The 23,305-nt window shown below is 41.4% G+C and overlaps 2 protein-coding genes across 4 annotated transcripts; one reads left to right on the plus strand and one right to left on the minus strand.

The window, feature by feature from the left end:
- Window positions 1-265: 265 nt before the first annotated feature.
- On the minus strand, window positions 266-5,958 carry trappc3 (trafficking protein particle complex subunit 3). Of its 3 annotated transcripts, none has more exons than XM_070921575.1 (5): window positions 5,811-5,958; window positions 4,417-4,514; window positions 3,050-3,149; window positions 1,295-1,477; window positions 266-989 (listed from the first exon to the last, which is right to left on the minus strand). In XM_070921575.1, the coding sequence occupies exons 1-5, from the start codon at window positions 5,850-5,852 to the stop codon at window positions 870-872; spliced, it is 543 nt and encodes a 180-aa protein (XP_070777676.1). In that variant the 5' UTR covers window positions 5,853-5,958; the 3' UTR covers window positions 266-869. The 3 variants fall into 3 exon arrangements, with proteins under 3 accessions (XP_070777676.1, XP_070777675.1, XP_070777677.1); XM_070921574.1 differs by having other exon boundaries at window positions 3,050-3,170; XM_070921576.1 differs by lacking the exons at window positions 3,050-3,149; window positions 4,417-4,514.
- Window positions 5,959-7,130: 1,172 nt separating this feature from the next.
- smap2 (small ArfGAP2) lies at window positions 7,131-21,571 on the plus strand. The gene is made up of 9 exons (XM_070922292.1): window positions 7,131-7,236; window positions 16,698-16,831; window positions 18,681-18,845; window positions 19,051-19,110; window positions 19,427-19,484; window positions 19,855-20,012; window positions 20,628-20,808; window positions 20,961-21,361; window positions 21,446-21,571. Exons 1-9 carry the CDS (start codon window positions 7,131-7,133, stop codon window positions 21,569-21,571), a joined length of 1,389 nt encoding a protein of 462 aa, XP_070778393.1.
- Window positions 21,572-23,305: the final 1,734 nt, after the last annotated feature.

Consider the following 23,305-nt stretch of genomic DNA (forward strand, 5'->3'; position numbering starts at 1 on the left):
ACACACACACACACACAGCTTCCATGTACCCTGAACAAACATAAGAGAGGCATTAGGTCTGTTTGCCTTTGCACAGCAGCTGCGGTACTCCAAAGGAATAACGCTCCCACAGTACACTGAAGCAGAACTGACAAGGTGGTACAGGGGACTGAGTGTGTGTGTGTGTGTGTGTGTGTGTGTGTGTGTGTGTGTGTGTGTGTGCGTGTGTGTGTGTGTGTGAGAGAGAGAGAGTCTCTCCACACTCCACATACACATGACAAAAGGATCATATTAAATATGTCGCTTTTATTTGACATATCCATCTACATAAATTAACATGCCATATAATTGGCAGCAACATAGTGTGATTTCTTAATTAAAAAAAAAAGAAAACAAACAGGACAAACATAAACAATGTAAGGTTTTGCAGCCTTGCACCAAAAACAAAACAAGGACAGATATCTGAATGTGAAGAAAAAGTGACCTTCCATGAGGGAGGGCGACAGATGGACAGATGCATTATCTTCTCCTCATTTAAGTACAGACCTATAGTAAGTATTAGTAAGAATTTTTCTTTTACCCATAAGATATTCAAGGTAGCAGGGCCATGTTATGATCGTGCGTTGTGTTTCTTTTCTCTGGAAATCTCAATAGTCTCTTCTAATTCCAAGCATTTCTTCTCCAAACAACACAGATTGAAAAAAACTGGAGATGAAGACACTAGAAACTGATGAGTGGTGAAAGTAATCATCCACTGGGCTATCCAGATCTGCCACTCATCTTGGTGTTCTGAGTTCATTCATCCTTTCAAGTCTGTATGTTCCTCGCATGACTCAGTCCTCCCCAAACGAGACAAAAGAGATTGAGGGACAGATCTCTTCGTTTCCCCATCACTCATCCCCTGCTGGGAGATTTTCCTCGATCCTCTTGATGAACTTCATGCGGATTTCTGTCACATTGTCCCCTCGCAGAGTGTCCTGAACAAATTTCACATCAACAGCCATCTGGACCTAAATCAGAAACATAATCATAACAGTTTTTCTCTTGGTTAAATTGTTGCACCAATTTGCACAGGAAATCTATTGACAATTCTATTCCATGACAACCATCAATTTACCTAAAGTTTATTCAAATATTGAGTATTGTCTTTTTCATATTATTAGCACATGTATAATTTAGCAAATCGTCTACATATTCAAAATACTGACCCCTACACTTCAGAGAATGATGTTCTTTGATTTCCTCCTTAAAATGGATGTGTAACATGTGTAACTCTTCAATCAGACTGTGTTAACACCTGGAGTGTTGGCCTTACCATTTCCAGGGCTCCTCTGAGGACCCCACACAGCAGGTTGGAGTAGATCAGCGTGCTGTGGTTATCTGGCAGCTCCACGAAGTCTACCAGCGGGTTGTTCTCAAGGATGAGGGAGAATTCATCTCCTGCTGGGCTCCAGTTGGTCACACTGGGGGTGACTCCCAGGTACATCTTAAACGCAACCTAACAACAACCACAACACGGTGAGGAGTGAATAAAAAATATTAAAAAACAGTGCAGGGTTACTCAATTGAAAACAGTAATGTTTGATTGCACAGCCATTTAACTGAAGCAGATTCAACTTTTACATCAGTGGCACTTGTGGCAGAAGGTTTTTCAGTTACTCTGTTCCTAGTTGCAGTGGCTCCAACAAAAATATAGTCATACAAAACATAAAACTAACTGCAGTGCCACACAAAAAGGTGTTAAACTCTGTCAGTTTATATTCTATCATATCATTACCATTAATCATTTACTGCAACTAACTGAATGATTATCATCTTCCTCTAAGTTCAGTGTTATCTTGGGCTCAGGTGGAACAGGCCTAACCTAGAGGGGTGATTTGTTAAATCTTCTTAAATATGCACTACAGGCATACTGACAGTAGTATCTGCACACACCTGATTTCTGATACCTAACGTCCTTTCTTCTGCAGAACTTTGTCCCTGTGATGTGTCACGGGAGGGTCGGCATACTTTCTCTCGCGCATGCGCAAATCAAAGTTCGCTCAAGCTAGTGAAATTGCAGTCAAACCAATGAAAATATTCCATATATATATATATATATATATATATATTCCATTGGCGCTGGGCGGATTTTTGGTGCCTTTTATATGTAAAATGGTTGGACTCTGGAGCGGATCATTACCTTAACAAAAAAGTATTTCAGACACATTGAAGAAAGCATATTAGACCTCCTCCATATATAACCATCTGACGAATGACTGAGGTGGTTTCAGAGTTTAGCTAGAGGTCACGTGATATCCTGAGGCAAGGCTATCATTGCATGTTCCAAACCGCTGTCCCCTAGTGGTCCTCCATTTACAAACCTGACCCTTCTCCTTGTGACCAAGAGCCAGGTCCCTGAGCTAGTGTGGGGTTACATGTGTGGAATGACTCCCCCTAGCAAGCAGCAGTAACACCTTGAAAACAGCTGGAGAGCTGAGCACACACTCAGGCCAGAGAGCCGCCTTCATTGTCTGCCTTGTTCTTTCTGTCATAAGGAGAGTCGGACTTGTGTTCAAAATCCACGGGCCAGTGATGAATACAGAGAGGAAGATTGAAGTGCAACATATCAGTAATGTGATCAGCCAGGTGATTCAGTACATAACAAGATTACCGACTCCTTTCAACAAAGACACATTCATATGTACTATAGTTGTTTTAGTGCTTAACTAAAAGCACATGGACAATGAAGCTGAGAAGGGGTATCACTGAATGTGCATCACCTTTCTGAGGGATGAGATCATATTTCATTGCACATGTAAGTGAAACCTCGCCTTCTGAATACCACAGTAACAGAGCAAAGAGGAATGTGATCTTGGCCTCAGGTTTAGAAGGATGCAGACTGGGACTTTGTCAGTTCTCCCAACCCTTCCCAACATCCTTCTCTTCCGTCCTTCATCAATTGTTAGGATGTTTCGTCAAGATCTCTCTCTCTCTAATCTTTTTGTCGTCCCTCCTTCCCCTTCTCCCTCCCTCCATCTAGGGTGAAGTCCACGGTCACGCTCTCATTGGCCTGGAACCTTCCATTTACCTTAGCAATGACATCGGCTGTTTCTCTGAAATCCTGACACCTGCCGATGCTGGAGCGCGCCAGGAAGTCCTCGATCAGACGCACTCCGATGTTATAGCCCCTATTAAAAGAGAGAAAGACAGACAGCGGAGCAAGAGAAAGAGAGACAAAGTCATTCTGAGGTAAAATGATAGTAAAGAGATAGAAGTACGTTCCAAATGTAACACACTGAGTCATATACTTGGCAAATGACGATAATTATGATTAGAAGGTCAAGTCAATTTATTCTTACTACAGAACCTGAAGCCAACTGATGCATCCCGATCCTAACATGGTCTGCCTCTGACCAGTTGGCTGGCAACTAGCAGAGTGGGCAGTGCAGACTCACTGCCTTCTAAGGGCAGGTAAGACAAGCCTCATCACGACTTAGCTTGTGGGGAGCTTAGGGTTGCTGCACAACCAGAAAAGCAAAGTACATCCAGTCCAAAGTCCTGTCAGCGTGACAGGATGTTTTGAATTTTTGAGTTATAAACCCATCGATTTTTCTTAATCTTATTCTGCCGGAGAACTGTATCCAGCATTGCCTGCCAGAGATTTCTTTTCTCTCATGAAAACACATATCAGTGTTCTCTCAGGGGCCCCATAAGTTCTAAGAAATTCAAAGAAAAGCAGAGGGGAACTTCTGACACAGAAGTGTGAGAAATAAAGCCTGATAAAGTCATCTAGTTTGTGTCTAGGTATATTATGCAGAATGTGTCAGAGCAGTGTGAAGGTGTGAGTTAAAGAGAGACAACCAAGAGGCCAGAAAAATCACTTCGCTTCCCTTGGTTAAACAAGCAAAAGATCAACTTTGACATGTTGAAGCAAAGCAACTCTGTTTATGTACAATATATTCAGTACTGTATGGTACTGGTAATTTGATGGATATTTGAAAGTGGTATGTGATGTATATTGTGATGTTGACGCTGTGCCGTTACATAATGTACCGATAACAAATTCCACCTGCATAGCAGTTTAGTTATTAAAGTCAATTGCGTCACCATACACAAATAAATGCTATAAGGCTAGCCTATAGTTCATTTCACATTAAATTTGTGGGGGGGGGGGGTTGCAAATTATGATGGAATTATAAAGGTGGGATGAAGACAGAGATTTTATGATAAATTAAACATCCATGCAATTCATAAAACTAAAGAAAAGTGTGTGTGATAAGGATGTGATAAGGAAGATAAGATATTTTGTGTGCATAAATCACCGATAAAAATTACTTTTGTTTGTTTGTTTCACACCAGCAAGTCTTGGCACACTTGTTTGGCATCTACACCATTTGTACACTACAGTTGGGTGTGAGCATTCAGTAGCTAATGACAGTAGACAGGGATACTTACATCTTGTCCAGTTGTTTATTGACTTCCTCGTCATTCTCGTAGTCTTTGCAAAGCTGGGTGACCAGGGCCCCGTAAGTCAGAGTGAACAGCTCAGAGTTCTACAACAGAGAAAACAAAATAATTCTCATATTATTTGTGCTGCTCAACATTAAATGAATTGCGCTGGAATAAGGGAATCAGAAAATGTAACTGATAAGAGTGTGGCAAACTATGATGTGGTGATGCAAATTAAATTTGTATAAAATAAGTAGCAGGCTTCCTCCTTGTTAGATGTGGGAAACTACCAGGGCAAGTCCATAAATTATCATGACCAAATACTTAATGTAGCTACATCTATAGTGAAGTGACCAGATGGTAGCAAGCTTTTATACAAACAGAAAATGATCAAATCAGGTAGAAAAAGTTGTATATTACATTTTTTCTTTCATATCAAACCACCAAGTCCCTCAGGGATATGTTGAACAAAGCAGGAAGCATCCAGGTAAAATTATGTAAAACACATAAATAGTGGCCAGTTGTTTGGGGTTACAATGATAGCAAGGGTCACACTTTTTAAAGCAGTGTAGCCAATTACACTACCTCCCTAAATTTATCTAAAAAAAAAAAAAGAAAAGAAAAAAGATATAACTTGTCATCTGATAATGAAAGATTGCAAACAGATACAGGGATCCTTTCTTGCGTCAGGATGTCTAGCAGCTAATGCTATGGACAGCTCCTGGTGCTGAAATGAAGTCTAATAGAAGTAATAAAAAATGAAGGTTTTAACAAATAATTAAAGGCTTGTGTCTTCGCTACATATGTGAAACTTTGATGCCACCAATTTAACGGTGCTAATAAAAACTGACTCGTAGCTGAACATGATTACAGACCCCTGGCATGGCATAGATGATACTGACGTCTTGCTGCAATTTCTTACTTCAAGTGTTCAAGTCATTTTCAGCAAACTTTGACCTGCAAGGTAGTTCAGCTCAATAGTTATGTTGCACAATGTTTTGGGTTTTTTTTTGCATTTACTCAAGCGAGAAAGCATTTCGGAAATATTCGCATATTATGGATTTAATTTGGAAAGTTATTTTAAACGTGAACGGCCCCAGAGGGGGCCAGGAACAGGTAACGTTACAGAGGCTAACTATTTAGCTTAATGTGCAACAACGACCTACTCTTCCTGTAACAGACAGTAATATTAAACAATGAATTAAATACTTATTCAACTGGCTCAAATGCTTTTCGTGTATCTAGCCACACCTGTCATACAAAGATACATGACTGACAAGTAGCTTGACTCGCAGAAGGACAATGTAGCTGTTGTTAAATTAGCTATTCAGCTACGGTTAGCATTTTGCTAGCTATGCTTGCTAGGTTCGGTTGATGTTAATCCTGCGGAAGTCGCCTACCATCTTCTTGCTGTCTGTTGTTCGGTTGGATTGCCTGGACATTGTGGACAGTGTTACAGGCTTACACAGGTGGCGACTCGATATTAATCCTTTATTTATTTGATTCTGGCTAAGCAGTTATTTCCGTAATCGCCAGTTTAGTCACACACTTCCGCCAACGTCAAGTTAGATAGATTAAAACATACGCTTCCGGTCGTATTTCAGACTAAAATAATCATTAAGAAAATTCCTTGAGTAATACAAAGCACAGAGATGAAAGGAAACAATGTATTTGAGAAGAAAACATCCAGTAGATAAAAACAAGCTATTGTTATTACTGTTACGGCTGTATGTGTTTCCGTGTACTGCCTTTTCCTCCTCTGTCTTATATGCATATGCCCAGGCCAGAGGTGCAGCTGCCAATCAGGCAATCAGGCTGAACACCTGGGCAGAGCAAGACAAGGTAGAAGAGGAAAAAGGGCCACGCAGTACAGGGAAACACATACAGCTGTAACAGTTATTATCAGGTCCTTGCATATAGAGTCCCCTTTTTTCTAGGAGAAACACATGACATACTTTATTTTGAAGAGAACGTCATCTTATTTCCGGTATTGCTTTGTTTACTCTTTACTAGCTTGATGAAGCTCTTCAAGTCAGCTGTCTCATCAGCCTTTCCTCTGCTATTTTCCTCTTGGCATGTTGTTCTATCGCCGTCCTGCGTCCCGGAGGGGAACAGAGGACCACAGTGAGACCTACTTCTCAAAAACGTCTTATGATTGACCACAGGGGGGCAGTATACGTAATATATAGTGTCTGTAAGCCAAACGACCCGAAATTTTCTTTATAAACCAGGAAAATACAGTTTTAAAATAGATTTCGTTTGTCACTGTAGTGACTATTCACAAATTCGCAGCTGTGTTTTAATAACAATGTATTATATTGTTTGTGTGCGCGCGCGTGTGCGTGCGTGAGAGAGAGAGAGAGAGAGAGGGAGAGGGAGGACTGTGAGAGCTCGAGGACTCACTTCCAATCAGTGATAGGTTGCAGATGCGCTTTAAAGTCGACATTACATTAGGTTTTGAATCTTAGCCATCACATGGTGTTTTCCTCCACGTTACGTCTTGATTAGGTTATTAGCGTCTCGAATACCCCGCGTGCTGGTTGGCTGAAAGGCAATCATCCCATCGTGGTGAAACAAACTCGCTCTGCTTTATATCGAGGAGGAAGAGGAACAGAGCGAGTCGGCTCTGCACACTCACTGCTTTAATTTAGTCAAATAAGAGGCTATTTGACAATAGCCGGCACGGACTGTTGGGGCTGTGGAGGAGGTGGACCAGTGCAATGATGACGGGCAAATCTGTGAAAGACGTTGACAGATACCAGGCTGTCCTCAACTCTTTGCTGGCGCTGGAAGAGAACAAATTCTGCGCTGACTGCGAATCAAAAGGTAGGTGATTGCCAACGTCTTCATCATGTCCACGCCAGGCAAATGGTCAGTGCATGGACCGACCCTCTCGCTCAGTTACTACGCTAGGAAATGCGGCATTGCATTCATCATCCCTCGACCAATTACGTTGTACTATGGTGCAAGACACGGGGCCACGTCCTCTCAAGGCTGGAGCATGGCATGCAGCTACATCATGCCAGCTCTCCCAAGTAATAGAGTGTCCATAATCGCCAAGGTAGCCGCAATAGATCAAATAATTTATGAGGAATAACTATCATCTAAGAAGGTTTCTGTTAATAATGAGGATTTGGCAACTTTATTACAGGGTGAAATGAGTAGATGTGTTCATTAGTGAAAATTACTCCAACTATTGGGATCCTTGCAAGACACCTGAGGCTCCCTGAGCCCCAGTACAGAAACCAGACATAGGGGGAGCAGACATAGAGGCAGGCTTTGTACACTTGAAGTGACTTTGAGTCACCCTGAACAGGCTGTTCCTGCAGTCTGAGTGCAGATGGGGACACAGGGAAGCCAGACTCTTAATCAAAAGGGCACTACAATATTCTCACTGTATAATGGCATTATACGGACATATTGAAAGTCTGTCATCCTCAATAATCTTGTTTAGTGTAATAGTTACAGTGACCTAAGGAACTGGTTATAGTGACGCCATACTTTCCCATGTTCTCATGTTTTTTACATTTTTTTTGGGATGTTCCCTGTATTATTCTGCAAATGTTCTAAAATGCATCATAGTATTATTATTTATACTGCACATAAGAACCACCATTGCCAGACACTCAATTTTATGTGTTTGTGCATGTGCACCCTGACCCCCTCTTGGACTGTTTGTAGCCACAATGAGGCCTTGAACTATTTCATCAGCTATTTGCGGAACCTGTTTTGCCATACTGGTGGGTAAACACTGCTGTTTTGGTTGCAAATACACTGAGCTGGAGACTGAATCAAACAAACAAACCCCAACATTTTGTTTCAGGATAAACTGATAACATCTGTGACTGTAAAACGCTCAAACCACTCTAGCTCCACGCATTTGCTGATAAAGTGTTGCACAAAACCAGTGGTGGTTCCCAGAGACAAACCTCAGGTGTCAGTGAACAACTCTCCTGTGTCGATTGACAGTAATTATATTTATTAGGAAGTCGTTACATCCTTCTTCGACAAAATTATTTGTTTTCTTACGTCAGGTTTTATAGGAACCCTACATATTTTAAAGAGATACCCTGTTTAGCCCATTTGATACCATTATGAAGTCAGAAGTCCTATGCTAGATTTCAGTCAGGTTCTGATGTAACTGGCACCGTTGGTATTGAGATTGATGATGATTTCCATACTGCACCATGTCCGAGAAATGATTCAACAGGGCAGCTGCATGTTACTCCTCCACATGGCTGGCAATGCTTCCACTTCAGTCATAAATTCTCAAGTGAAGGCCCTGATTGTACATAAATCACCGCACACTGTCACGTGGGGGACATCCTTGGGATTCCTTATGAAAACTTCATGAATGACATGAGTAAGCAGCTTCCCATATTTAACAGGGAGTAAGATAATACTGTAGCACTGCATTCAGGTTCAGATCTGTGTTTGCCTCTTTAACAGACACAGATAGACAAACAAATAGACAGGCAAACAGTGTCCGGGAAATACAAAGTGTACAAAGCACTCAGTTGTGTCATGGCTCAAACATCCACCATTAATCTGTGTCTGCGCCTGCGAGTACACTTCTGCTTTATGACAGAAGGGGATGAAAGAGTTGAAATCAATATGTTCTGGTAGCTTCTTTCTGGATTGATGTACCAGGCTGTGTCATGACAGGGGGAAACATTTCCAATCTTTGGTGCAAACATGTGTGGACAGGAGCACTCAGAGAGGTGGTGCCCACAGACAGTGAAGACAGAAAAACCTCTTTTTACACGTGTTGTTCATTTGGACCGTCCCTATGCAAGTGTTCCTTCTGTGTCTCTTTATATTTCTCAGTCTCTGTCTCTCTGTTCATTTACAGTTCTGAGTCTGCATCTCTTTCAGGTAGCTGCCAAATGCAGGTGAAAATGATCTGGGGTGCTGACGCTGGCATCACAAATATTTCATTAGAAACACTAAGCGGGTTGCGTGGCTGCTGAAAAAGAGAACAACCGCCAATACAGACGTAGAGAAAATTATTTTTCTTTGGACATGCAACCTTACATAACATAAAATAACATCATTACACTGATGCACGGTGCACAGACAATGGCCAGATTTGTGCAGTACTTCGTCGAAATGACATGTGATGTCAAGGTCTCGGTTGGATTAAAACCGGGATACTGTGAATACTTAGTTTTACAAAACAAGGTTCTGTTCCGGTGCAAATGGCCTCTGGATGGTGTTTTTAATAAGATATAAATAGAACTGCAGATGTGGTTAGACTTCAGGCAAACACACTTGTGACTGTTCTGAAGTCAATTTCTAAAAAGCGCACCGTGATCATAGCCCTGCAGACTGTTTAAAGACTTGAAAGCAATGAAAACAAATAATAAGGCATAATTTTTGCATTTGCGAAGGGGTGGATGTTCTGGACCAAATCTGGGATGTGTGGAAAGACAAAGTTCATTTAATTAATTTAAGCATGATTGTTGTTCTCGTTTTTTCTTTTTCTCAAACATGCAGTCATCGAGCATGCCTGTGCATTGCTTTTTTGATTGCCGTGACTTTGCTGTGTGACAGACTGGTCTAATTAGACACGATTAGCAGCTAGGGGAGAAAATAGCAACCACGCACACACATACACACACAAAGGATGCTGAAGCTTTGGCTCTAATAATAAAAGTGACCTTTTTTCAGTATCATTTAGTGATCTTTTCTTATAATCTAAAGTGTGTTTTCTGTCAATTATGTGTAAAAAAATGTGTCATGCATTTATTATTTAACCATGTAATAATATGTGACTACTGGGTGGAAGGTCTCACTTCCCACCTTTTTTCATGTAACTGTGCCAATGAATGAGCTGATACTGTAATCTTGGTTGATGCTAGATGAGAGGTACTTATCCTCCTACCTGATTAGCACATTTTCTTGAATGTGAAAGTGTTACTCTTCTGCACATTAGATGACAAACACAGACGCTCACAAAACCACACGTGCACACCTTTAAAGCGTTTGTCCCCCTGCCCTTCCCTCTGTCAAGTCAGTCTTTTGGCCATATGGTGCGCGATGAGGTTTGGTCTAATCTTGTTTGCTTTGACAGAGATTACTGTGCGTTCATCGCCTTCCTCCCTCTGGATGATTGAAGAGGAAGTGGCGAGACATATGGAAAAAACACACAAAAACACATTAACGGTGCTATCAGGCCATCCCCATCTATGCTTACTGTACAGATAACGCAGCAATGAAACATATCGGCTTTCTGACAGCGGTTTACTGCCTGTGCTGCCCAACTTCCTGTCTCTCTTTTCCTCTGTACCACATGACGTTCTGTATTATTTCTTTTTCTCACTTCCTCACAATGTCACACGTCTATTGTAAGTCCTCAATACTGCCAGGAAATAAGGGAGAGAAGATGAGGCAGGTGCATAATGTAGTAACAACACTTCTACCTCTGGTTTCTGTCTCAAGGGCCTGTGTGTGTGTGTGTGTGTGTGTGTGTGTTTGCATAAAAGCCTTTCTCCTTTATTGTCTCCATTGTACTTGTGTTTACGTACACACTGGGCCTCGGTTGCTGTGGAGATATCACCTGGCAATATCATGCCTTATCCCTCCACCACCACCTACCCCCCTCCCCTCACACCCTTTAATCTCATCCAATCAGAAGGCAGCAGGGATTTACATTGAATCAAGGATGGCTGTTTGTATCCACTGGCTGGCATAGAGTCCACAGAGTCTCTCAGTACCAAGGAGAGGGTGGTACAGTGGTAGTCTACACTATATTACTGTGTGTATACACTTCTCTAATACACTGCCATAGCCGGATTAACCTGCGAGGGGCCCCATGGCAAAAATAAGCTGTTTGCATTAAGAATATTCAACATGTAAGCACAGCTTCAGCTGAGGGTCTTCAAACTAGTTTTTGACACAGAGCCCCTCTATAAAACTAGCTGAGGATGAGGAAATAAAGTAGGTCCCCCTTAAGGTCCTTATCATGTCATTTGATATTGTGTTTTTGTGGTGTTTGTTCCAATATTCCCAAACAAAGTTACAAATTAATCAAATTAGTGCATGCCACACAGTGAACCTTGGGCTTTGAGGAGGGGTCCTCACAGTCTGGGGCCCTGGAGCAGTTCCCCCATTTGGCCTGGTTGGTAATCCAGCCTTGTACAACTGCATATAACAGAAAAAAACACAAACCATTTGATAAGGTCAAACATCAATCTGCTATGCCTAGTTTACCTGGAAATTGTCTCACCACTGTACAGGAACAAAACAAAATACCAGTAACAGTTTATAATAACAGGCTACAGTCTCAAAAATGACCAGATTTCAAAGAATTCACATTCACAAAGGTAGCAGGAATTTCAGGGCTATTATATTGTTACTGTGCTGTGTCACCAGCTGTAGCTTTCAAGTGATAAAGGATGAGTCTATATACAGTACTGTAGGTAGTGTTGCTGTTGTAGGTGGGGATGGTATCGATTTATCTCATGTTTATTTTACAGTAAATGTTATAATACATTTGTATTGTACTCTTTAAAAGATCATATTCAATATATCATATTAAATAGAGAGAGTACAAACAATAATGTTAGTAATAGGAATAAAGTGAAGCATAAAGTCTAAAACTGTTTTGAGAAGAACCTAAAGCTTACAGTGATGCAGGGTCTTACTCATCTTTTGATGTATAACCCATTCAACCTCAATGACTCACCTGCAGGATCACAGTCGTGACACTCTCATTGTAACACAGATGGTGGGTGTGTATAAGTAAATTATCAATAGGGGTCCATCTGCTTAGCTCAGACTTGGACTGGGTCACTGGGTGGCCTCAGGGTTTCTGGATGGTTTAGATGCTGAGGGGCTGGAGCATGGGATAAGTGTGTGTGTGTATACATGAGTGTGTGTTTGTGTGGTGGCATAGGAAGGCGTAGGATCCACTGATGCCTGAGGTTCTGTGGGATTAACTGGATGTATGCAGAGAGCACCGTTTATCCCTGTGGGATATAGGCTAATGAGCCATATGCACCTGCTCGTCTGCAAAACTAGCTCAAGTGTGGTTGGCATGGGTTCCCCCAATCCAAACCCTAAGGTCGTCTTTGAGATGCACTTCTGTTCTAAATATTATGTACCTCATTGAGATGAGCTGTTGGACCTGTTGGAATTGTTTGTTTGTTTGTTTTCCCAGACCTTTAAAGGCTTGTGCAGATTGAGTAGTAAAAGCAACTCAAACAGGAGAATTGGCCCAGAATCTTTGACTTCCTCTATCAATGAAATTAGCTTTTCTAGCCATAAACCTAGTTCTGTTGTTCACTTTCCCCAGGGTCTGAAATGGTAAGCTCTCTCCACCGCAATTACTGTCTAACAAACATTATAGATCGCTAACAGAGAGCTTGACAAAACTGTTGTGTGTATGTGTGTGATTGTTAATGCATCACAGTAGTGTGTATTGTTCTATTTCCATATTTAAGATGATTAATATCCTCATAATTTGAAAAATGAGTGACGTTCTGCACAGTTTTGGGTTACCTTCCAGGCAGCCATAGATTTCCATTTCCGTATGGTATGAAAATCTATTAGCGGGCTCTGTAAACCTGCCTGATTTGTATAATTCATCATCGTGAACATTAAGTCTGTATTGTTTTTTGTTTTGTTTTCATTGTGAGGTATTGGTCAGCTTTATTCATACAGCATTACAAACTTCTCTCGGAGCGCTCTAACTTTATTACTTATTATTAAGTTTTTTAAGAGTTCGCTAATTGGTTTTCATACCATATGGAAATGAATGGAAATAAATGGCATTACTTATAAGGATTAAATGCATACAAAATCTGACTGTATAGCATGCATTTAAAAATGGTCACTAAAAATGTAAATTATACACAATATCTATTTGGATATAACTTAAAAAATGCAAATACACTGGTGTGGCTCTTTGAATTTAACATTTTATTTAAGGAAAGGATTAAAGTCAGATGTGTACTTGAGGGAGAAACGTTTCAAAGTGGTTTCAAAGTGAATGTAGCCAGTAAAGGTCCTCACAAGTGTTGTAATACAAATAAACGTGTGTGTGGGTGAGTGACAGAGAGGTTCATTATAGATCTCTGTTTGTGCTCACTGCTCGTCATACCCCCTGTACATCCCAGCAGGTCATCAAACAGCTAAAGTCCACCATTTGATGACTATAAAAATCCCCTCTTGTTTGTCTCTGTTTTTGGCTCTCGCCCCGGCTCTGCCTTCTCCTCCCCTGATGTGCTTCAAGCTGCATCTCTGACAACCAAAACCACAGTCAGTTTTTGCCAGGATGATTCATCAATCTCCAATGCAAAGTTGTAGTTTGCCCTATAAAGGACAGATTTATTAGTCAAACCTAATAAATATTTAATTATACCTCAAAAGAAGGTGTTGGCATCTGTTCTTTGATTACAAAATGAGAAGAGGAAGCTTACTCACCGTTCTTACTCAACAGTGGAGAAATGTACACTGCAATGCAAACCCTGCAACACAGAGAATCTGATTTTTAGAGATTGTTTGTTCAATCTTTCCTTCCTTTTTTAGACGTGTATTCCTCCTACTCTCGTCCTACTATATCTGTTCAAAGTACCTGGAGGTGTGCATTGTTGCTGGACAGACATACTCTATATGGGTTAGTCAAGCACTGCATTGATCGGAACTAAAGAGGCTACTGTGGTGCAGTGTGCAGGTGTGATTCAACTCTGTCCTGCTTCCACTTCCTTGGCTCACCTGGTCGACACACACACCTGAGCACCAGGACTCCAACTACATTCACAATACCCTGCTGCAAGCAGATTAGACCTACACAAGGACACATTAACCCACACACACAATTTGGAAAGAAAAATATGGCAGTGTATGGAAACAAGACAAAGAGTCTACATTCATGTTAGCAGCTCTGTGACGCTGGACTGTAAGCACAGCAGTGTTTTGGGCTAAATGCTAATGTCAGCATGCTCACAACGACTGATGTTTAGCTGGTATAACGTTTACCAGGTTAATTTTAGTTTAGTGTGCTAACATGCACACATTTGCTAATTGGCACTAAACACAGTGCAGTTGAGGGTGTTGGGAATGTCCATCAATAGTCGTCAAAACTACAATGGTAACCTCATGGCAGTGATAGAGAAAAAAGTCATTAGGATACATCTATGAACCATGAATATCTGTACCAAATTTTGTGACAATCCATTTTTTGATGTTGATGTTTCACTGGATGAGCAAGAAGTTTGACCTATTAGTGGCACAAGATGAAAAGTCAAGGGATCATTTGAATCCATCCTTTGGGCACCATGGATATGTAACAAGTTTTATAGCAATACAACAAGTAGTTGTTGAGATATTTCATTTAAAACCCGAAATGTCAAATTCATAATGGTGCTAGAGCAAATGTCAGGGGATCATCAAAGTCAGGCATCATCCTCTGGGCTCCATGGATATCTGCACCAAATTTCATGGCAATCCATTCAACAGTAGTTGAGATATTTCAGTCTGGACCAATGTGGTGGACCAACAGACCAACATTGCCATCCCCAGAGCCACACCACTAGCCTGGCTAGAAGAGATAGAATATCAGTACAATATGCAGCCCCAGAAAGTAAAGGCGGAGAATGTAAAAGAAAGGGAGAATTAGAACTGTGAGCGAGAGATATAGACGAACAGGGGAGAAGAGGAGGGAGGCAGCGGTGGTGAATGAGAGAGATAAGAGGAGCATTAGAATAAGGATGAGGAGGACAAACTAGTTCCAGCGTTTATGGAGTTGAACACAATTGACAATCTCTCTCTTTCTCTCTCGTCAGTGCCAATGTTTACAGCGGTCAAGCAGGCTTTGCAGAGTAATTCTACTATTATTAGCCAGCATGACAGCTAATGCTGCAGCCAGATGGTCAGGATGATGGACACACTCCGTCTGCCTCGTGACCCTCTGTTTATGTTTTCTGGTTTGCTCTTCGTACTTTTGTTTGCATTTTTGGCCCACTGGCGTCTTTCCCTTTTCTAATTTGAAAATGTAGCCTGCAAACTGGGCTACCCAGAAACACATGAAAATACAAAGCCAGTCTTATGATTGCCCTCTAATGATGGAAACAGAATAACCCTTTTAGCATTCATAATTTAGGATGCAACCGAGACACAAGACTATTATTTGACTCTGCACCCAGACAGTGTTTCTGCATGTTTTTGCATGTTTTCTCTTCTGAAACTCAACTTCCTCTTTTATTTGCATAGAATGGCCTTTCTAAAACACTGCTCAGTGACTCTGGCTGACAGGAGCAAAATCCAAATCGAAAGCTGCTCCTCCACCTAGTGGCGTAAAGGCCACAGTGCGTCAACTTAGCAACGTAGCAACACAGCAAGGTTGCAAGCAAGGTCTCATAACGGGGAGGAGTAGAGAGGTGGAGACAGAGGCAGACCGGAGTGAGCGAGGGAGGGGGAGCAGGAAGAGATGGAGGAAAGAGAAGAGGAGGAGGGGCAAAAAGAGGGAGATATGTAGGGAGAGAAGCACCAGTATTCTCTTTGAAGCTGACTGTATTCTCTGAAGAGGACCGTTGCATAATTTCAGCAGAAAAATAGCCTTGACAGTGTTGTTTTTATTTCCCCTCTCTCAGAGTTGTCTGTTCAGGCGAGGATCCTGACAGCTCTGCAGATACAAGGAAGATACACAAAGGCACACACACAACACAATGTACAGCTTAAACCTATAAAGCATGGGGGTGAACATGGGGCACGTAACATTCAAATGCAATCATTAAGATACATATGGCAGTAAGATGGACAAAATGGCCCACTCAGACAACCACGCACCCGAACACGCAGGCTCATGACCAAATGAGTAATCATCCCTGCAGGTATCCAGGCTCTGAGTGTGTGTATGTGTGTGTGTGTGTGTGTGTGTGTGTGTGTGTGTGTCTGAGTGTGATTGCTTGCGTCTGTGTGTGTTTGTGTGACTTTCTACTCCCCCTCTCTCCTCTCAGTCTCAGCTATGTAGGCTAACTCTCCTATTGGATCCCATTATGTGTCAGGACACTGCATGACTTACACAGGATTAGATGTGTTCCCAGCTGGATTCAAACTCATAATTGAATTTCAGGCTTGTCTCTCTATAATTGGACTAAAATTAATCAGTGAGTTTTTCTCATCATTTTTCAGCCTTTCACCTGCTTACTCTACCTCTCTATTCTTCTTCTAGATTTACTCTCCATCTCTTAGTTTTTTGTTCTGTTCTGCCCAATTACTTTACTGACCCTCCCTAAAGGTCCCTCTGCTCTAAATATTAAATACTACCCTCCTCTCCCTGCCAGGTCCAAGATGGGCATCCTGGAATTTGGGCATCTTCATCTGTATCCGCTGTGCTGGTATCCATCGAAACCTGGGGGTCCACATCTCCAAGGTCAAGTCTGTCAATCTGGACCAGTGGACGCAGGAGCAGGTCCAGGTCAGAGGTCACACTACAGATCCAAACATCAAGATGTGTGGTATACAGTACATGGCTTACCACAAAATATGAATGTGATACAGTACACGCTGATTGTGTTCACATAGATCTGGGCATGGCACTACCCAGTCACTAATTCAGTATTCATAGAGCAACTCCAAAAAGTGTCACCTGACAACAGCAACTAAAGCCTTTACGCTCTGATTTCTTATGGAGGCAGTTGTTTGTATTTGTAGGTATTAACTGTCATAATGGCTTAGCTTAGCATAAAGACTGGAAACAGGGGGAAACAGTTAGCATTGCTCAGTCCATAAAACCACTACGTGTCATTTTTATACTTCAGTTATTGTACAGATTAAACAAGGGACACGTTTAGCCGTTGGGCAGAGCCAGGCTAGCTGTTTCCCCATTTTTAAGTCTTTATACTCAGCTAAGCTAAGCAGCTGCTGGCTGTATCTTCATATTTAGCTAAAGACATGAGAGTGGTATCGATCTTCTTATCTCACTCTCAGAAAGAAAGCACTTAATGTTAAATGTTTTATCTTAAATGTCAAACTATTCCTTTAACTTTACAAGGCTAAATCTTTGGAAAAGTACAATGTTAAAATATAGAGCAGATTTTTCTTTTCATACAAAACAACTCTCTTTGTTCGCTGCTTACTACAGTCTTTTATTTTGCAAATATTGGGTTTTTGGTAATAAGACTATTGGGAACACAAGAGTAAATTAGGCATTTTAGAGGAAAGGAGAAATAAATTATTCGTTAAGTATTTTTTGTATGGTATAATGGATTTCAGAGTTACAATATTCGACCAAAACGGCAGGGATGCCATAAGGTAACAAAATGGGCTTGGAGGGGTTATTTAAGAACATATAGAATATATGGGTAACGTTCCCAAAATGACAACAGGGGTACTCACCAATGCAATGTAGTTTTAGGGTAGTCAGCTTGTAGAGTATAAATCTTGGAATAATTAGGGACTTGTCAATCATTTATGGGGCACAGCAACATACTTATACAGTATGGGGCTTAACAGGTTAAATGTTGCTGCATAGGCAATCCCAGCTTATGTTCTTTGGACTGACTACAGTGTATGGGCTGTTCATTATAGTACTGGATGAAGTACAATATAAACAAATGCTTTTGCCCTTTGTTCGTGGCAGTTATTAGGTAAGGCGCCCAAACAGGGCATAGAGGAGAACCCTGACCAGCTTTAAGTTCTTAATGAGGATAATTTATTTCTCCTTTCCTCTAAAATGCCCAATTGTTACTCCCTTGTTACTCCCCACAGTCTTGTTTTCTTCCACTGTACCTACATTTAAATACCAGTAGGAGCTGGTAAGCATTTAATTGGTATTGATGTGATGTGAATTGGTGATTCATACAATGAAGTAGCACTGTTAATCGTGGGCTGTATTATAAAGTGTTACAGACTTTTTTATATTTTACCAACAGAATTATAACACAAAACCTTTTGTCAGAAATGACCAGTTGTTGGATCAATATTGATATTTCTGACTGCAGGAAAAATTCATTTAGAATTTGTCAACATTTCTGTATCAACTGTAAAGGAAGACACAGGGCGTAATATTAATACTTACATGTCCACATACAGCAGAGGAAATAGACACTTTCTCATCAGTATGCAGTTTGATAGGCAAGAAAGTCAGCGTTATGCTTGTCAGCATCTTTATCTTTCTCTTTTCTCTACATCCACAATAAGAATCCACACTGTTTTATTAGCAGGACTCCACCACACACAATAGGAATAGCATCTTGGATATTGCATCTTTCCTTTATAAGACTTCTTAACACTGTGACATGGTTTGTTGTGTTTTGTGTCACCAGTGTGTTCAGGAGATGGGAAATGCCAAAGCCAAACGTCTCTACGAGGCTTTCTTACCTGAGTGTTTCCAGCGCCCCGAGACAGACCAGTCTGCAGAGGTCTTCATCAGGGACAAATATGATAAGAAGAAGTACATGGATAAGGTCATCGACATCCAGATGCTCAGGGTGAGTCTGCACACCCACACAGAAAAAAGCTTTGTGCTTGTGTCTCAAACAGGACCAGCAGAAGAAGAAAAAACTAGACAGGACAGTGAATAACACAGTTTCATGTTGTGTCTCTTTATCTGCCACTGTCACGATACTGTTGAGGAAGGCCAATCCATCTGAAGTGTCTGCTTGTTCAACAAAACCATTTTCTCTCTCTGTACAGAAAGAAAAGAGCTGCGACAATATACCCAAGGAACCAGTTGTGTTTGAGAAGATGAAATTGGTGAGTACATCTTTCCATGCCCTGATCTTACATTTGAAACGTTTCGCTGATGCTCTTATGCAGAGTGAGTGCAGCATTAGGTTGAGCTGGAGTGCCGGGAGAAGTCCGTCAGTGAGGAGAAGGTGACATGAGCTGCATCTTGAGGAGATGAGTTTTCAGCCAGCAGGCGAAAATTGGGAGTTACTTTGCCGTTCTGACTGGAGTAGGAAGGCCATTTCATCACCAGGGAGTCTGGAGAAAAGTGATTCTGGACTCAAGCTCATTTGTCAAAGCAGACATGGTGCATTTATTGTATCGACTTTCTCTGTTGTGACAGAAAAAAGACATCAGCCCAAAGACAGCTTCCCAGTCTGTTACAGACCTGCTTGGATTAGGTATTGTACCTACACACACACACACACACACACACACACACACCATTACTTGCACATTCAGTTATTTATTATAAAATGTATCTGTCATCTATAACACAGAAGCGAGAGATGCTTTGTCAGTGTTCTTTCCAAATGTCAGAGAATCCCGAAAGCTTCGTTTTTTAACATGGATCCCATGTTTTTATCGATTATTATCAATTGTTGCTAGAAATGCTAGAAATTCTACTTTTAAGCAAGTGGACACACCAAACACCAACTTTAGGTTGACAATTTGAGGTTTGATTATATTTTATCTTGATGAAATAGTTATTGAAATAGACAAGTTATACTTGAAATAATCATAACCGTGCTTTCATTTATGCTCTATTAGATGCCCCTGCTCCGAGTCCTGCAGTGTCGAATGGTGGTGGGTGTGTTCCAGACAGTAATGGGAGCCCAGCAGTGTCTAATCCAGCTCTGGCACACTCTGCACTGGATCTCTTCAGCTCTCTGCCAGCACCCTCTTCTGCTTCCTCCACTAAAACCACAGTAGGAGTTAACACACTGAACATGCTCTGCACCGTCTGCTCTCCACAGAACCCTTATGGTTTTAGCCATGCTAGCGTCAGTCTGTCCACCACTTTTGTCCAGACTGAAATATCTCAACAACTCTTGGATAGATTGCTATACAATTTTGTACTCATGTATTCATGTCCCCTTCAGGATGAATTGTAATAACTTAAGTGATCTTTTCTATCTGTCATCAGGTCACAATTTCAATTCGTTGTTTATGACAAAATACCTGCAAAACTAATTACATTCCCATCAACCCCATCTGTATTTGTATTGTTAAGGTGCTAATTAGCAAATGGTAGCATACTACCATGCTGAACGAGGATGAAAATGGTAATACTACCTGCTAAACATTAGCATGTCAGCATGCTTAAGTTAGCATTTGGCTCAAAGTACTGTCCCTAACCCTCATAGAGCCGCTAGCGTGCACATATACTTGTAGTCTTGTTTAAATCTGCCTTTGTAGCTGTGCTTTCAATTGCCCCGTCTGTCACCCCTGCTTGCATTTTTCCAGTGTTGATGATTACCTTCTCCTACCCTCTCTCTCTTCTTTCTCTCTATCCATGCCACCCCCTCACCCTCCTTCTCCAGCCTGTTTCCAACTCCATGCCTCAGAGCAGAGTGACTGCATCGGTGCCTGAAAACCTCAGTCTGTTCCTGGATCCGGCGCCCAAAGTAGAGGAGGGCGTTGTCAAGAAATTGTCCAAGGACTCTATTCTGTCCCTGTACGCCTCCACCCCCTCAGTGCACGCCAGCAGTATGGCTACTCACGGTGAGAACTGCAGAACCTTGATGTTGTTTTCTCCATGTGTCCTTAAGTCTTAATTTAATTAGAGTTTCATTAAAGAGACTAGAGAATTTGCATTATTAATTGCTTACTGATTGCCAAAATGGCCGCTTTCTATCTGTGATTATTTTCAGCAGGCTTGTACATGAACCAGATGGGATACCCGACACACCCATATGGTTCGTACCATTCTTTAGCCCAGGCAGGTGGAATGGGTGGCGCCATGATGACATCACAGATGGCCATGATGGGACAGCAACAGAGTGGCATGATTGGAGTTCAACAGAACGGCATGATGGGACAGCAGAATGGCTTAATAGGTGGCCAGGGTGTCATGGCTCAGCCTGGTGGCGTTATGGCGCCACCCTACATGTCGGGGATGACCCAGGGCATGATTGGACAGCAGCAAAGCAGAATGATGGTACAACAGCCGACTGGGATGATGGGACAGCAGCAGGTTGGAGGTTTGGCTACTTTACCTCATCAGCAGGTGTATGGAGTGCAACAAGCCCAGCAGCTACAGTGGAACATTACCCAGGTGTGTGTATGCGTGTGTGTTTGTTTTGGACCATATGAATTTTGAAAGGAGTAAAATAATAACAAAATGTGTTGTGGCTTTCAGATGACTCAGCATGTGGCTGGCATGAATCTCTACAACACCAACAGCATGATGGGATACAGCAGTCAACACATGGGAGGCTCGACAGCTCCAGGCTCAGAGCACATGACAGCACACGTTTGGAAATGATCTCATGATCTCTCTATCTATCTAGCTAAGTGATTAACGCCAATAACCCACTAAAGAGAAGGGAACTGAGTTGTAGGAGTCTGTGGACTCTCCATGAGACATTTTCTAATGCAAGGGAGGAGGAGGAGGAGGAGGAGACAGGTGTGAAGAAGAATAAGGTTTGGGAAACCACTACTACCTCTCTTTCTCTCTCCTCTCTGCCCATGCTTCCTCTTCTCGTCTCATCCATTGCTACAGTATGTTTTGCATATTTCCATGCTTGCCTTCAGAACATTTTCGTATAATGACGAAGACAACAAGGTCCAGAGGTTCTTTGGTTAGGACTCCGCATCTTTCTTTGTACCCAGCTTGTATGTGAGGTGTCAACTAACTGCTTGACTTAAAAGACCAGTTTGGTTTTTGGAGAATTTTACAGTTTTTCTTACTTGATCAGAATCAGAATAAAAAAATGCAAAGTTAGCTAAGCTTAACTCAATTGGTTGATGGGCTACAATATTGACAGTTACTGGAACAAGACACATTTCCCCTAAAAGGAGGGGAAAATGCTTTGATGCAAGGCTAATAGGTTTATTTAAAATGTGTTAAACAGATTGACATTTTGGGAAATACACTTATTTACTTTTTTGTAGAGAGTTAGATGAGGAGATTGATACCACTCTAATGTCTTTGTCACCAAATATACCAAAATAAGCTACTGCCAGCAGTCGGTTAGCTTAGCTTAGCATAAAGACTGGAAACAGGGAAAACAACTAGCATAGCTCTGTCCGAATGTAACAAAATTCGCTTACCACCACCTCTGACGCTCACTTATTAACACAGTGTATCTCGTTTGTTTAATCTATGCAAAAACCAAAGTCTAGAAGCAAAGCATTGTGGTTTTTTCTCGTGGGGACTATTTTTTGACAAGGCAAAGTAACTTCCTGGAGTCTAGTTGTCACCATGAGGTTGTTGTGTTGATTACGCAAATCAGATATAATGTGTTAATTAGTGAGCTGTACTGGTAGGTGGATTTTGTTACCTTTGGACAGAGCCAGGCTAGGTGTTTCCCCTTTTCCAGTCTTTGTGCTAAGCTAAGCTAACCGGCTGCTGGGGGTCGCGTCATATGTACCATGCAGACATGAGAGTGGTATCAATCCTCTCATTTAACTCTTGGCAAGAAAGTGAATAAGTTTATGTCAAAGCAAAATGTCAAACTATTCTTTTAACCCAACATTAACTGTTTCTTAACAAATCATTCACAACAGAATAGCTTTGTTTTAGCCGCAACCATATTTGTGAAGGAGCAAATGTACAAATGTTTTTCCAGCCAGCTTTCAAGCACACAGGGGTTAAGAGTTTGATACCTTAAAGGTTTTAGGTGACCTATCATTTTAAAATCTATTTATATTTAAAAGATATTCCCCTTGTTGTGAGAGGAGACTAGTCTCTTAATTCATCACACCTTCAAGCTGCAAGTAGAGGGGAAAGGCATTAATGAATTTGTCTGGCTCTGTGTAAGTAGGAAAGAAATGTAAAATCTTACAAAAAAAAACAATGTATTCCTTTTTAGATACTTGTGTTATCCTACCCGTCCAACAATAGTAAAATATAAGAAATCCCTGTATGTGTTGATAAGTTCTTAGATCCTCACTGTCTCACAAGTTAGAGCAGCTACAAAACCTACCTAAACAACCCTTAATTATGATGTCTTCTACTCTATTAACAGAGGGCTTCTTTTAGAATCAATGTCTAATC

The sequence above is a fragment of the Enoplosus armatus genome, chromosome 16 (genome assembly GCF_043641665.1).
Source record: "Enoplosus armatus isolate fEnoArm2 chromosome 16, fEnoArm2.hap1, whole genome shotgun sequence".
Lineage (NCBI taxonomy): Eukaryota > Metazoa > Chordata > Actinopteri > Centrarchiformes > Enoplosidae > Enoplosus > Enoplosus armatus.